The sequence below is a fragment of the Sus scrofa genome, chromosome 5 (assembly GCF_000003025.6).
Source record: "Sus scrofa isolate TJ Tabasco breed Duroc chromosome 5, Sscrofa11.1, whole genome shotgun sequence".
Classification (NCBI taxonomy): Eukaryota; Metazoa; Chordata; class Mammalia; order Artiodactyla; family Suidae; genus Sus; species Sus scrofa.
Window position 1 is genome coordinate 54,671,402 of NC_010447.5, and position 13,462 is coordinate 54,684,863.

Genomic DNA, 13,462 nt, shown 5'->3' on the forward strand with positions numbered 1-13,462 from the left:
TTTTTCTTTTTTGACCCTTGTATTTCTTATATCTCCTGATTGTTTCCCCCTGCCCCCCAGCTCATATCAACATCTTATGAGTATTTATCTTATTTCTCTTAGATGTTATACAAAGAAGGGCAGGGATTTTTGTCTGTATACATGTCTGTGAAGACTACAGCATGACCTAACTCATGGAAGGTGTTTAATAAATATCTATTTAATGAATAAGTCTTCCTATGGAATAGGTTCACATTTCTTACAGATATAAGCCTGACATGTGGTTAGATTTTCTATCACAAGGCTTGCCAACTCTGTCGTCTCAAATCTGATTATGTCATATTAATTCTCACAATAACCCTCTGAAAGTGAATACTATTACTCTAAATTTTAATGCCTGAGAAAATCTGGTCTTATAAAAGTTAAGTACTTTGCTGGAAGTCAGACACCTAGTAAATAGTAGAACCTGGTTTTGCATCCAGGTATAGTGATACAGATCCTAAATTATTAACTATTACCCCATGAGTTAAGACAGCCAACATTTTCATGTGTTAAAAACAAACATGTTGCTTTGGATAAGCATAAGCTTTTCTGATATTAAAATAAAATTTATCTCATGGGTTATTATATGTAGTAGAGGATTAATGAATCTGATCTTTATCTTATAGACAATGAAGAACTATTGAATTGGGTCGATTAAATAATAAACAATAGCATTATTGGTTAGGAAATGATGATGTCCTAAGCTGAGGGTTTAGTGGAGATGGAGAGGAGGGTACTGATTCATGAGACTTTTTTTAAGTGACTTGGTAGATATAGAGGATGATGGAAGAAATGAACCCAAATACAGAAATGAGAGGCTAGGAAATCTGGTAGGAAATTAAGTCATACTATAAGTGATTGGATGAGCTTGAAGAACAGGTGGAGGTTAGGAGTGGTGTTTTTACTGACATTGAACTCCAGGTTTAGTATGGGTCAAAATGTGAAAAAGTTAATAATACATTAGATTTTTGAGTTTAAAACTTCAGATGAGGTGCCATTTGTAGTGATGACAAGATTTAATATGTAGCCATGGAAAGAAGTTACTGAAGTGTGAAGGTGCTAAATTTTAGTGGTGAAAAAGTATGTCAACTGCTCTTGAGGTTTGGGCGTTTTAGCTGAACCATCCATTTAGAAATGAAACCATCCAGAATGGTGGTAAGATGTGGGATGGTAAGAACACTAGGAATGGTATCCCAGAAGTCTTCCCATGTACACAGTTTTCCTATTTACACTTAGATGTAATGTGAATGAATTAGACCCCAGAGTTACAGATTTATTTATGCCCACCTATCTGATAAAATCCTTCATTTTGGAGTGCTATATTCCAACAAATGAAGTATCACCATTTGTTTAAAAAATAAAAAGAAAGAAAGGCAGAAGAAATATTGGCTAGGAGCTGTACAAGGCATATTATGTCATTTTATATCATTTCATCCTTAAAACAATCTCCATTCTTTCAATTATTGATATGTTCAACATATATTTATTGAGTAGCTATAGGTGTCAGATCCTGTGCTAGGTACTTTTGGTAAGTATTTTATTCTTATTTAGCAGATGATAAATGGAGGTTCAAAAATTTAAAGTCAATTGCCAAGGACCAAAAAAGCTTGATGTGTCATATCAGAGATCACCAGCTGCTTCAATATAAAACACCAAAAGTGGGAGATACTGTGCCACCCAGATGTTGGAGCTAACTTTAATGTTTGTACAGAAATAACAAATAACAAATAGTTTCTTCAGAATAGATATTGCTAAGGCTCCTGGGTAAAGAAAAGAGAAAAGAGAAAGATCCAGTCTTCACTTGTTAGTAACCAATTGTCAAATTGGAAGGAATTGGCAGCTAGGACCCTGAAACCTGCATAAATGGTGTTATTTTATTTCAAGAGCAAATTATTGCATTTTAGTCACATGCTCAGTAATAAGGTTTATTATAAACATTTTATACCAAATGAATGAGCCATTCAAAGTTTAAAAATCTGACTAAATAATGAAAATGTCCAAGATAACCACCAATCACAGTTCCTTCCCCATTTCATGAGATGTACCACTGATTGCCTATCTTTTCTCAGGTGGTCTACAGTGCTTTCCTAGCGTGGTAGGTTTAGCAATGCTTTAGTGATCTATTCTCTTGTAAGGGGTTCTTTAGCTTTTGCCTTTGAAGTTCCCAGCTTCTCGAGTGAGTATAATTTTGCATTTGCAGTTCACAGTCTTAACTCTGAAAAATAGCCACAGTTTTGATGAAAATTTTTACTCATCTCTTCTGAATTGTGCTAGCAGCCAGTTGAATGATGTGAGTGATATAGATGTTGGCTGTTCAAATGTAAAAACATGTATCAACAGGCAATCTGTGAATGTTGCTAGATTCCTTTGTCTGTTAAATTTCTCTGAAAGGAAATGATGCAGATATTCCCATCTTTTTCTGACACTTGGGATGTTTCAAGATACTTTTTTCAACAAGTCTCTAAACTAATTTGTTTACACAGTGATTCTTCTGTTCCCACTTCTACCCATTTCACATTTAGTTATTAAATTTCAATTATAAATTTGAATTGGAAAAAAATGCAGAAAAAACAATGGTTTGGGTGAGGAATAAAAGGTCAATAACCAAAGATCTAAACTCAATGCAATTACTAATTAACATATTAATTAAAATAACCTTGAGAACTGTGATTTTATATTTCTAAATTAATTCTTAGGTTTTCCCAATAATTAAAGATGTACTAAATACATTCTAAGAATCTTGATATATATGATCTCAACTTTAACATAATTATATTTCTTTTACAGATTATGAAAAAGATCAGGGAGTTTAAGTAATTTTTCTGAGACCATTCAGCTAGTAGAGACCTGAGTTGGAATTTCTATTCAAGTCTGTTTTCCTCCAAATCTTGTCCTCTTACTATTATATTATTCTGCCTTTTATTATTATTATGTCTTTTAACATTTATGTGGCTTGCCAGGTCATAGTGGATGGGCACAGGGTCAAAGTTTGGCTTTTCTACTTAGTAGCTTTGCATATTTAGCCCTTTTGAGTACTATTTTTTTAATCTGAAAAATGGAGATAATTAGAATTGTTTGAAGTAATAAAATAGTATTTGAAGTGACTAGCATCTTGTCTAGCTTTAATCATACTTTGTCTACCAAAAGGCAGTGTTGCCATGACAAAAAAGAATATTAAAAACAGAGGTTGGATGATTAGAATTTTTAGTAATACTCTTCAAGTCAAAGCCATACTAGAGCTGATAAACTTTACTCTTTTAGTCTTTATAGCATAGGATGGATAGTAGAATATTTGGAAAGGTTATCCAAATCACCATTTGATCACCAATTAGGTTCATTAAGTTCCTTGATCCTGGCAAAAGGTTCCTTGGACACTTGACACACTATTCCCAAGAATAAATAATTGTGAATGAATACACTGAATTAGAGTTAATAGTTCAGTCAAAGAGGACTTAAAAAGCATTGAATGAAATGTTTATAATTAATGTGTTGAGACAACAGAGTTGAAAACTAAACTCTAGCATCTGTAGTAATTGCCTAAAATAGCTAGAAGGGCTTAAAAAACCATATGGCTTAAACCATGTTCATTATAATTTGTTTATATCTTCCATCCTTTTTACAAAAGAGCTATAAATTGTGTATATAATATACACGCAATAAAACTTGGAGAACAGATAGATGAATGAAAGAACAATGACTAACATAATACTCTCTTTTCTCAAAACACTTCTTATGCACTTTCCTGTCTCTGTTCACTGAAGTCCATTGGTCTGCTTGTGTAGCTGTCCCCATGACATCTAGTAACTGAAGCTCTAGATTAAGTCTTATGATATTTTCAGAGTCATCAATCTATGTCAATAGTTTACTGAGCAGCAGCCTCTCTAAAAAATGACAATAAATTTTACTTGGAAGAAAATAATAGAAGTTCTATCATTTTGGTAAATTAATGCCATTTACAGCACCTTAGGAAACATATATTCACAGTGCCTAATTTAAAAAGGAAAGTGATATATACATTAGGATTCCTGTCTTTAACAATTTCAGATGACTAAACTCAAGCATGATATACCAATTATTTGACATTCTATCAAGACTGGTTAGCAGGCAGATTGTCAAATCTGACGACAAGCATTGTTTGTGCAAGCTGTTCACTTATCTTTGGTCAAAAATGAGTCATACATGCCAAAACAAGAACAAGAATTCTAAGTTACTAAACATGACAAATATTTGATTGAAATATCCAAGTCTGGATTTTGTTGCAAATGAAAGCAACACATATGAAGCTCTTTAGACAAGGAAAATAAAGAGCTGCCTTTCTGTTGCAACTACAATAATTACACACAAGTGAAATAGAAAATTGAGTTAGAAGAAAAGCAAGAAAAATTTCCATTCAGTTTTCAAAGAGTGATCTTTTGATGAGCAAAGATAGAAAGTAAAATAGGGCCTGAAAATAAAAGATTTAATAACTGATACAAAACAGAAAGAACTAAAAATCTTTACAGTCCAGAAAAACAAATATATACACAAACAAACAAACAAACAAAAAACTGGAGAGTATAGGAGCCAGCAAAAATCAGAAACTGTACAGTAATTCTCAAAGTTGATAAAGAGTCTCAATGCAGAAAATTATATTTTAAAAGATAGTAATTGGCTGGTTGGCAAGGTCTCCCCATAAAACATTTCTTGCCAAATCACTAGTTACAGCCTTTCATTTTCAATCAGGGTTTTAAGATGCAGCATAGGTAACTCAGTAAAAGCTCCTCATACTATAGATTCAATTGGTATTAACACCTGATACCTCCTCAAAAACATTTATTTCAGACTATCACATTTTTCTGTAATCATTTAACTCAAATTCCCCCAATTCCAGAGCAAGAGGGGTCTATTTTTCAAAAGGAGCTGAAGTGATTGTCATAACTGCAATGAACTCTTTATGTTTAGCATAATATAACTTGTTTCGATTGCCTGCTGTTTTAAGTACAATAGTCAAGGTACGTTAACCTGTAGGTAGTACAAATGAATGTGGTATGATTATTTTATAAAATTCATTCAAGAGGTATTTATCGAGTTTCAAAAGGAGCTGAAGTGATTGTCATAACTGCAATGAACTCTTTATGTTTAGCATAATATAACTTGTTTCGATTGCCTGCTGTTTTAAGTACAATAGTCAAGGTACGTTAACCTGTAGGTAGTACAAATGAATGTGGTATGATTATTTTATAAAATTCATTCAAGAGGTATTTATCGAGTACCAGCTATACGTACTATGTGCAATGTTCTGTGTTAAGTATGGATGGTCAGTCCAGAAAGGGAACATAAGGTTTTATCTGTACTAAATCTGTTTTCCCCTTCACACCTGAATAAAGAATTTGATTTTGTTCAAATATCAAAATCTTCTGAAAAGATTACCAGGTGGGGATGTATTCCCAAAATTCTAAATCAGTTGGAGAGGTCAAGTCACCCAGTTGCCATCTAATTAGGTGATGATAACAAGTTAACTCTTCTATGGGTTTTATAGAAAACTTTTCTTGTTGGAGAAGGATCGACTCTTTTTCTTTTGCTGCATGGTGTCATGTATGGGAGTGATATCAACCATGGCAGTCTTGTAACTACAATGTGAAACAGACTAAAGACAACACACTGAGGATGGCAGAGCAGAAATATCAAAGAAACTGGGTTTATAACAAAATCAGGAGTTGCTGCAATAACAAATTCCAGGACCACTCTACTGGCAAACTTTTTGTTAGGTGAGATAGTTTTTTGGTATCAGTTAAACCAGCTGAATCAGGATTTTCTGTTATTTGCAGCCCAGAGTATGGAAAATAAACAGAAGTATACAAAATATTAATAACTGCCATTGGCAGTGTGTACAAGAGCTGAGATCAAAGACATTTTCACCTTAAAGTACCTTCAAGATGATGCTCTGATTCTCTCTCTTTATCTGGGCCCAGTACCACCAATGTACTGATATGTTCCTATTCCCTGGTGTCAATTCAGATCTTTTTCCTGCTCTTATTCATTGAGAAACAACAAATATTAAGCAGTATAATGCTGTTTTTCAAGGCCTTAACCCAAATATCTAGCATCAGCTATGACAAAGAGGAGCTGATATTACAAGAAAACCAGATAACTATCTAAGGAAGCAGTGATGTAATTGCATGTGGCTATTATAATGAAAAATTGAGAATGGATTAGAAAATTTAGTTCCCAAAGGCCAAATGTCTGAGTTCCAACATTTGAGGTTAGTATGTATATACAAAATGTTCATTTTTACAACTCTTCATTTTTTTTTTTTTTGTCTTTGCTATTTCTTGGGCTGCTCCTGTGGCATATGGAGGTTCCTAGGCTAGGGGTCTAATCGGAGCTGTAGCCTCCGGCCTATGCCAGAGCCACAGCAACGCGGGATCCGAGCCGCATCTGCAACCTACACCACAGCTCACGGCAACGCCGGATCGTTAACCCACTGAGCAAGGGCAGGGACTGAACCCGCAACCTCATGGCTCCTAGTCGGATTTGTTAACTACTGCGCCACGACGGGAACTCCCAACTCTTCATTTTTCAACAAAATAGAAGAATTTAAAGGGAAAATAATTTAAACTAGGCATAAAGTTAAGGTAGAGCTCTGTACCTAGTTATTGTACTGATCTGTGGTAGGAATTTGTATCAGATTGCATTTTTGTATGTATGTAATAGGAGTAATAAGACTTAAATGATATTAGAAAATAACTTAAAATTATATTGTCTGGAGTTCCTGTCGTGGCTCAGTGGTTAAAGAATCCAACTAGGAACCATGAGGTTGCGGGTTGGATCCCTGGCCTTGCTCAGTGGGTTAAGGATCCGGTGTTGCCGTGAGCTGTGGTGTAGGTTGCAGACGCGGCTTGTATCCTGCATTGCCGTGACTCTGGCGTAGGCTGGTGGCTACAGCTCCGATTCGACCCATAGCCTGGGAACCTCCATATGCCACTGGAGCGGCCCAAGAAATGGCAAAAAGACAAAAAAAAAAAAAATTATATTGTCTCTTAAAAAACTTAATTAAGGGAACTACATAAAAACTATATCACATAAAACATAAATAAAACAGAAAAAAACCAACTGTTCCTATATTACACCTTAACTAGAAAACTGTGCTAATGAATTTTACAGATTATTACGTAAAATGTAAACTTTCTTACAAATATCTGTCACTTTTTTTTTTCTTTTCAGGAGTAGAGTAGAGAAAAGCTATTGTTAGTTTAGTGAATTGCTTATTGTCAGGATTTTATCTGGTGAATACTTTTCTGAGAATGACAGGGTGAAAGATGATTATAACAGATCAATATTAAATAACAGCAAGATATATCTTCCCTTTACAAAAAAGTGAAGCAATAATTTACTATTTATTACTTCTAAAGGTAAAAAGGTGAATTAGTAGCAATGTAATGATTCTGGAAGGTAAAAGATTGAAGCTTTAAAACCTCTTATTGATTCTGTATCATGCGTGCTCTATTACACTGCAATAACTCTCTAAAGTACAGCTTTTTACTCTCACTTTAGGGAGAACTGCAGACATCAAAGCAGAGAGAACATTTACCTCCTTTGTGTATTCATTTGTATGCCTATGTCAGTATTTAACTCTGACAGAATGGGAGCACAATTTAGGCTTTTTAATTTATTTGCTGGCCAGCCTTGCCTCTCTGCCCTGTGGTTATATCTGGAACAGGTCATGGGCAAAACTGGAAAATGGACAGAATCTGTTGTTAGCTCCCTCCTTCTACTCTGCCCTTGCCACATAGGCCATGGGCTTTTTTCTGCTGTTTGGGTGCCAACGTGTTACCCTGTGAGCTTCTTTAGCAAGGACCTTCCTAGTCTATCCTTAATAGGTCAAGAGCATCTAGCATCTCAACATTTGTCATATAAATGGACAGAGAATAAACCAATTCATCATAAGCATTATGTTCTGAATACATATCTATATATGTGTGTGTGTCTGAATACACATATATGTGTGTGTGTATATATGTATCTGAATATATATATCTCATATTAGAAGAGAATTTCTGGAGGGAACAATATTTAACCTAAAGGATTGACTTGCTAATAAGAGAATTTCAGGCATAAGGGAGACTATTTCCAAGGGGAGATGAGGTGGGATACATGTGACTTTAAATCCCATGATGAGAAATTTCCATGTCATTTTGCTTTATTTTAGAGTAGCCCCTGATTTGAGAAATGGTCCCAAAATTCTAGATAAGAAAAGTTTAGGGTATATTGTTTAGAAAATGAATAGGTAGATTTCACATCATTTCAATTCATGGGCAGCATATTAAAGCTCATATAGTCCTTTTATACAAAGGGCCACCTTGAACAAGGCCTCATGGTCCGAGACACCATTGCCGTAATTCACTCTGTTGCTCTCCAGCAGGTCCGACAGACACTGCATCAGCTTGTTTTTTAGGCCGTAATTCCTGACTCAGGTTAGTCCATGACGTCCGCTCACATTCTGCCTCCAATCCAGTTTTGACTTCACTAGTGATATTCATTGCCTAGTATCTGATTGGGCCAATCTCTTGAAAGAGCTTTAGCCTTGCCAGCTGTTTGGCATGAAGACCGACTGACTGCTCAATAGCCCTTTTCTGCCCCCTTCTGTTGTGAGTCTGCATGTGCCCAGCTGGGCCCAATTTGATTCTATTCATTCATTCATTAGTAATTTATTGAATGTTTGTCATGGGCCAAGTACTGTCCTAGGTGCTTGTGGTATATAGAAAAAAAAATTTGCTGTACTCATGGAAATTGCAAATGGGAGTTTCATCTTAAGCTAGCCCCATACTCTGAAGGGAATGCTTTCAAACAGGAATAACCTTGACAGAGACTCAAATTTGGCTAAATTTTAAGAGGGAGTTAGTATCAATTACAAGGGAAAGTTGCTGCACAGAGAGAAGACAATAAAGAAGACATCCTAATCTATTTTGGTTAATCTTACCAGTAAAGACGATGGGCAATCTGGATGCTTTGCAATGAGCGGTGTAACAGGAGCTGCACTAGAGGACTTTCAAGGTTCCACTCAAACTTGACAGCCTGAAATAAGAGATACAATTACTTTTTTTTTCTCAGTAGCAAAATTATAGCAGAATAAAGAAGGACTTGAGAGGCTTGAGAATAGACTGGCAGAAAACAGCATAAACATTTTAACAGAATGTTAATATTATACGGATAGCTTTATTAGCTGGTGTATAACTAATAACAGAGCATACACATATCATACAATCTGGCTTATAGTTTTCCTCCTTTTCTTATCTCTGCTTTAGTATCAGAGGATAATAAGTAAGAGCAGGTGGTTGATGGAGTTCAGCCATGCCTAGGTGGACACTAATGGCACACACACACAAAAATAATAGGGACAAGTGTCTTGGATATAAAAATGGCATACTGGAGTTCGTGTCATGGTGTGCAGAAAAGAATCTGACTAGGAACCATGAGGTTGAGGGTTCGATCCCTGGCCTCCCTCAGTGGGTTAAGGATCTGGCATTGCTATGGCTGTGGCATAGGCTGGCAGCTACAGCTCCGATTAGAGCCCTAGCCTGGGAACCTCCATATGCCGTGGGTGTGGCCCTAAAAAGACACACACACAAAAAGGCATTATTAAGCAATAGATGTTTCTCCTCTTTTGGAGATGAAATAAACACACACTCAATGTCTTAACTGGAATTATCAACTGAGTATTAACCTGTAGACTGAAGTTTTACTTACAGAGTTCAAAGCTGACTTTTGCCACTATAAGCCACCCATACTCAAATTTGCCATTCTTCATCTTCATTATAAACACCTTTCTAAAGTTTTCTAGGATTCCTAACCTGGTAGAAAACATAGGCAGCAGTAGCAAGCCTTAATACCCTTAGAGATGTAATTTAGACCTTCACCTGTATTCCACAGGGACTTCACCATCAGCAGTCAGTATCTGGGCCCCAGGTTTTCTTCCTAGCTTCCTAAAAATGCTCATTCCTGCTCGAGAAGCAAAATTTCTACCATTTATTGTCCAATAAGTTAAGTCACACACACACACACACACACACACACACACACACACACACACACACACAAACACAGAGTCTGAGCCACTGTGAGTTTTACATCACAGTACAGACAGCAGAAAAAAGTGGGTACAACACTCATTCAACAAATACCTGAGGAAATAGCCCAGTATGCTAATCATCCTCAAGGATGGGAATGTTTATAAATTCCCAAAGTGTGAGAATGTCAAAGATGATTTCAGCAAATTTGCATAAACTCCCTATGCTGTCTGAATGTACAAAGACTATAATGCATGTTTGTCTTCAACTGCATCTACGGCCTTCTTTAACTTCATGCTAATACTGGACTGACAAGACCATGAATTGCATTTATACACTTACAGTGAACATATTCTATGAGCATATGAGAAAGAGAGATGTCTCAGAACTTACTTCCATTCTTCTCTTAGCTTTCCTTTTATTTATTTTTATTATTTACTTTATTTATTTGCTTTTCAGAGTGGCACCTAAAGCATAAGGAAGTTTCCAGGCTAGGAGGTGAATCGGAGCTGCAGCTGCTGGCCTACATCACAGTCACAGCAACACCAAATCCGAGCTGCATCTGCAACCTATGCTACAGCTTATGGAAATTCAGGACCATTAACCCACTAAGCGCGGCCAGGGATCGAACCCACGTCCTCATGGATACTCGTTGGGTTCATTACCACTGAACCACATTGGGAACTCCTATTTCTAAACCAGCTCTCTCATTAGGAGGCCTTCAGAGAAGTGAAGATTCTGTTTGCAAAGTACTGTAACAGTCAAGGATATTAACAGAGGCTCCCCACTTCAGTCTCAGGATCTCCTATCTTCAATTCAAAGCCTGAGGCACCTGGCATTTGAAGTAACTTGTAACTGCAATCTGGCCTTTCAGATAAGGAAACTTCTGTGTTATGAGCAAAACAAAAGAAAAACACAAAGACTCTTTTAGACCTATGCTATGCAGCATTCAGTATACAATTAACTTGGAAAAAATTATTGTTTATATTTTGGATATTCAGTCATATACATGAACATTTGTAAAATGTGTACTTGTTTATATTTCAAAATATTCAGCCTAAATCAGTTCTTGATCGTATTTCTACATAAATTTATATTATTTTCCAAAATTACTCCAATATTGTGATATTTGATGTTGTCATAAAACTGTACTATCTGGCAGCAGAATTTGGTTATGAGAAACTACTTTTATAAGATTTATAATTAATATTAGGATAGAGGAAAAGCAAGGAAAATATAATGAGCAGATGCCCAGTAAATGACTATTTTGTACATAACATTTATTTGGTTAAGTATTTATTATTTTACATGCAATCAAATACAGATATTTTCATCTCAAGCATTTCTACTTTTTCTCTGTTCTAATTAATAAGTGAAGTCATTTTTTTAAAAAAAATTTTTCTTTTGGCATTTCTATATCTTTTTTGTAACTACCAGTTTCGACTAGTGAATGCCTGCAGTACCCATATTGACATATGAGCTATAATTTAGCCCTTTGGCTAGCCAAGTTGCAATTATCACTTTTATGTAGTCGATTGTTGATTCACTGTGAACTGTTTTAGAGAATTATTGGTTAAAATCCTGGAATCCCTTGGCAACTTTGCTGTTCTTACCTGAACTAGCTGTGGGAGATATTCCAGTAGTTCATCATTCAAGAGTTTGTCTAATTGTTGAACCGCCACTTTACGAATTTCTTGATCTGGAAAACTAATACAAAGTAAATACATCTATTAAGCTGTTAATAGTATAAAGTAATGCATGAAAATATTAAGAAAATAGAGAATTAATTCCACCCCATTGCATTAGACAAAATAATTTCACCATCAGGTTAATCATTAGCACTAAAAAATTGTTATTTTTTCATCTTCTATACTCTCCTGTGGACTGCAGTACAAAGTTCTTTTGACTAGACCTTGGAAATGTGGGTTTAAGATAGATTCTTGCTAGCTTACCTGCTTATAAAATGCAGTTTAAAGTATATCTAAAATATTTTCTAAAATAGTATAAAAAATCTGCTTATTTAGCCATATATTTGTTAGATAAATTATTACCAGCTGGAGACCTGATAGCTTATATGGCTAAAAATGAGAGGTAATATATTTAAATGAGTTTTTGCCAAATGATCATGAAAACCAGAAATCTAGAGTGTATTACAATAGATAAGTACAAATAATATAATACTGCTAAATCTTACTAGACTAAGTTCTTGAGGGTAACTGTACCTTAATCATTTTTGGACTGCACATGCCTATTGTAAGATTTAGCACCAACTAGACACATTAAAAGTTTGTTACCTTCATAAATTTATGAAGGTAATTAGTATTTGAAACCCTACACTCACCCTCCATATTGGCAGGTTTGGCATCTGTGGATACAGAGGGTGGATTGTACTATGATGCAAATTTATTTACGGGACTTGAGCATCCCCATTTTGGTAACTGCAGGAGTCCTGGAAATAATCCTTTGAGGATACTGAGGGACAACTGTGCTCCAAGGACAATTTATCCTCAGATGGGCTCCTCAGATTGCCATCATCTTGCTCCATCAGAAGAAATGGATTCAATTATCTCTGAGCTCCTGGGAAGTGCCAAAGATAACTTTGACACCACACTGCTTTGACATGATTCATAGATATAACAAGGGCATTGGTAAGAGCAATTAGTTTTAAACAAGTCCTAAAAAATTAATGCACATAGGAGTTCCTGCTGTGGTGCAGTATGTTAAGGATCCATCAAGGTCTCTGGCGGCATGGGTTCAATCCCCAGCCTGTCATGGTAAATTAAGGATCTGGTGGTGTTGTAGCTGTGGCATAGGTCACAGCTTCAGCTTGGATTCAATCCCTGGCCTGGGAACTTCCATATGCTGTGGGTGAGGCCAAAAAAGAAAAGAAAAAAAATAAAACAATGCACATAATTTAAAACAGTAATTCATGTAAAAACAAAGCGAATAAACAAAACCCCCAAAACCTTTTGTATGGGAACTAACGGAACACTTTTCAACCAGTGAGGTGAGAGCTCTAAAGACTGGCTCCCAATATTGTGGAGGTCAGAAAACTTTAGTCTTTAATGCTCAGTCTCTTTTCAGCATGTCAGGTTACTGAAGGGTGAAATGGATACTATGCAGCTACAGCATAAAGGAAAAAATGGCATTGCTTAGTATTTCTCAACTGTCCTTGATAGCAGTTTGAAATGCAAGGCTTAAACAGGTTACATATTTTCCCTTCATTTAAACTGAGCATTTTTAATGGAAATAAGAATTTCACTTCCAAGGTTACTCATTCAAAACCCTTATTTCTGACCTGCAAACTTTTCCAATAATTTTCTCCTTACAAACATTCTAGCAAGGAGACCTAGTGAGAACTGTAGTCCAGGCACATCTCATGAAGTACTGCTAAG

At 35.7% G+C, this 13,462-nt stretch overlaps 1 protein-coding gene across 8 annotated transcripts in view; it reads right to left on the bottom strand.

Annotated features, from left to right (window-relative positions):
- Window positions 1–13,462, bottom strand: part of PIK3C2G (phosphatidylinositol-4-phosphate 3-kinase catalytic subunit type 2 gamma) — a 374,898-nt gene that overhangs the window by 196,779 nt on the left and 164,657 nt on the right. For all 8 annotated transcript variants that reach the window (XM_021092290.1, XM_021092292.1, XM_021092289.1 and 5 more), the window contains 2 exons: window positions 11,681–11,774; window positions 8,981–9,075 (listed from right to left, as the gene is read on the bottom strand). In XM_021092290.1, coding sequence (XP_020947949.1) covers window positions 8,981–9,075; window positions 11,681–11,774 — 189 coding nt within the window. The remainder of the gene's footprint in view (window positions 1–8,980; window positions 9,076–11,680; window positions 11,775–13,462) is intronic.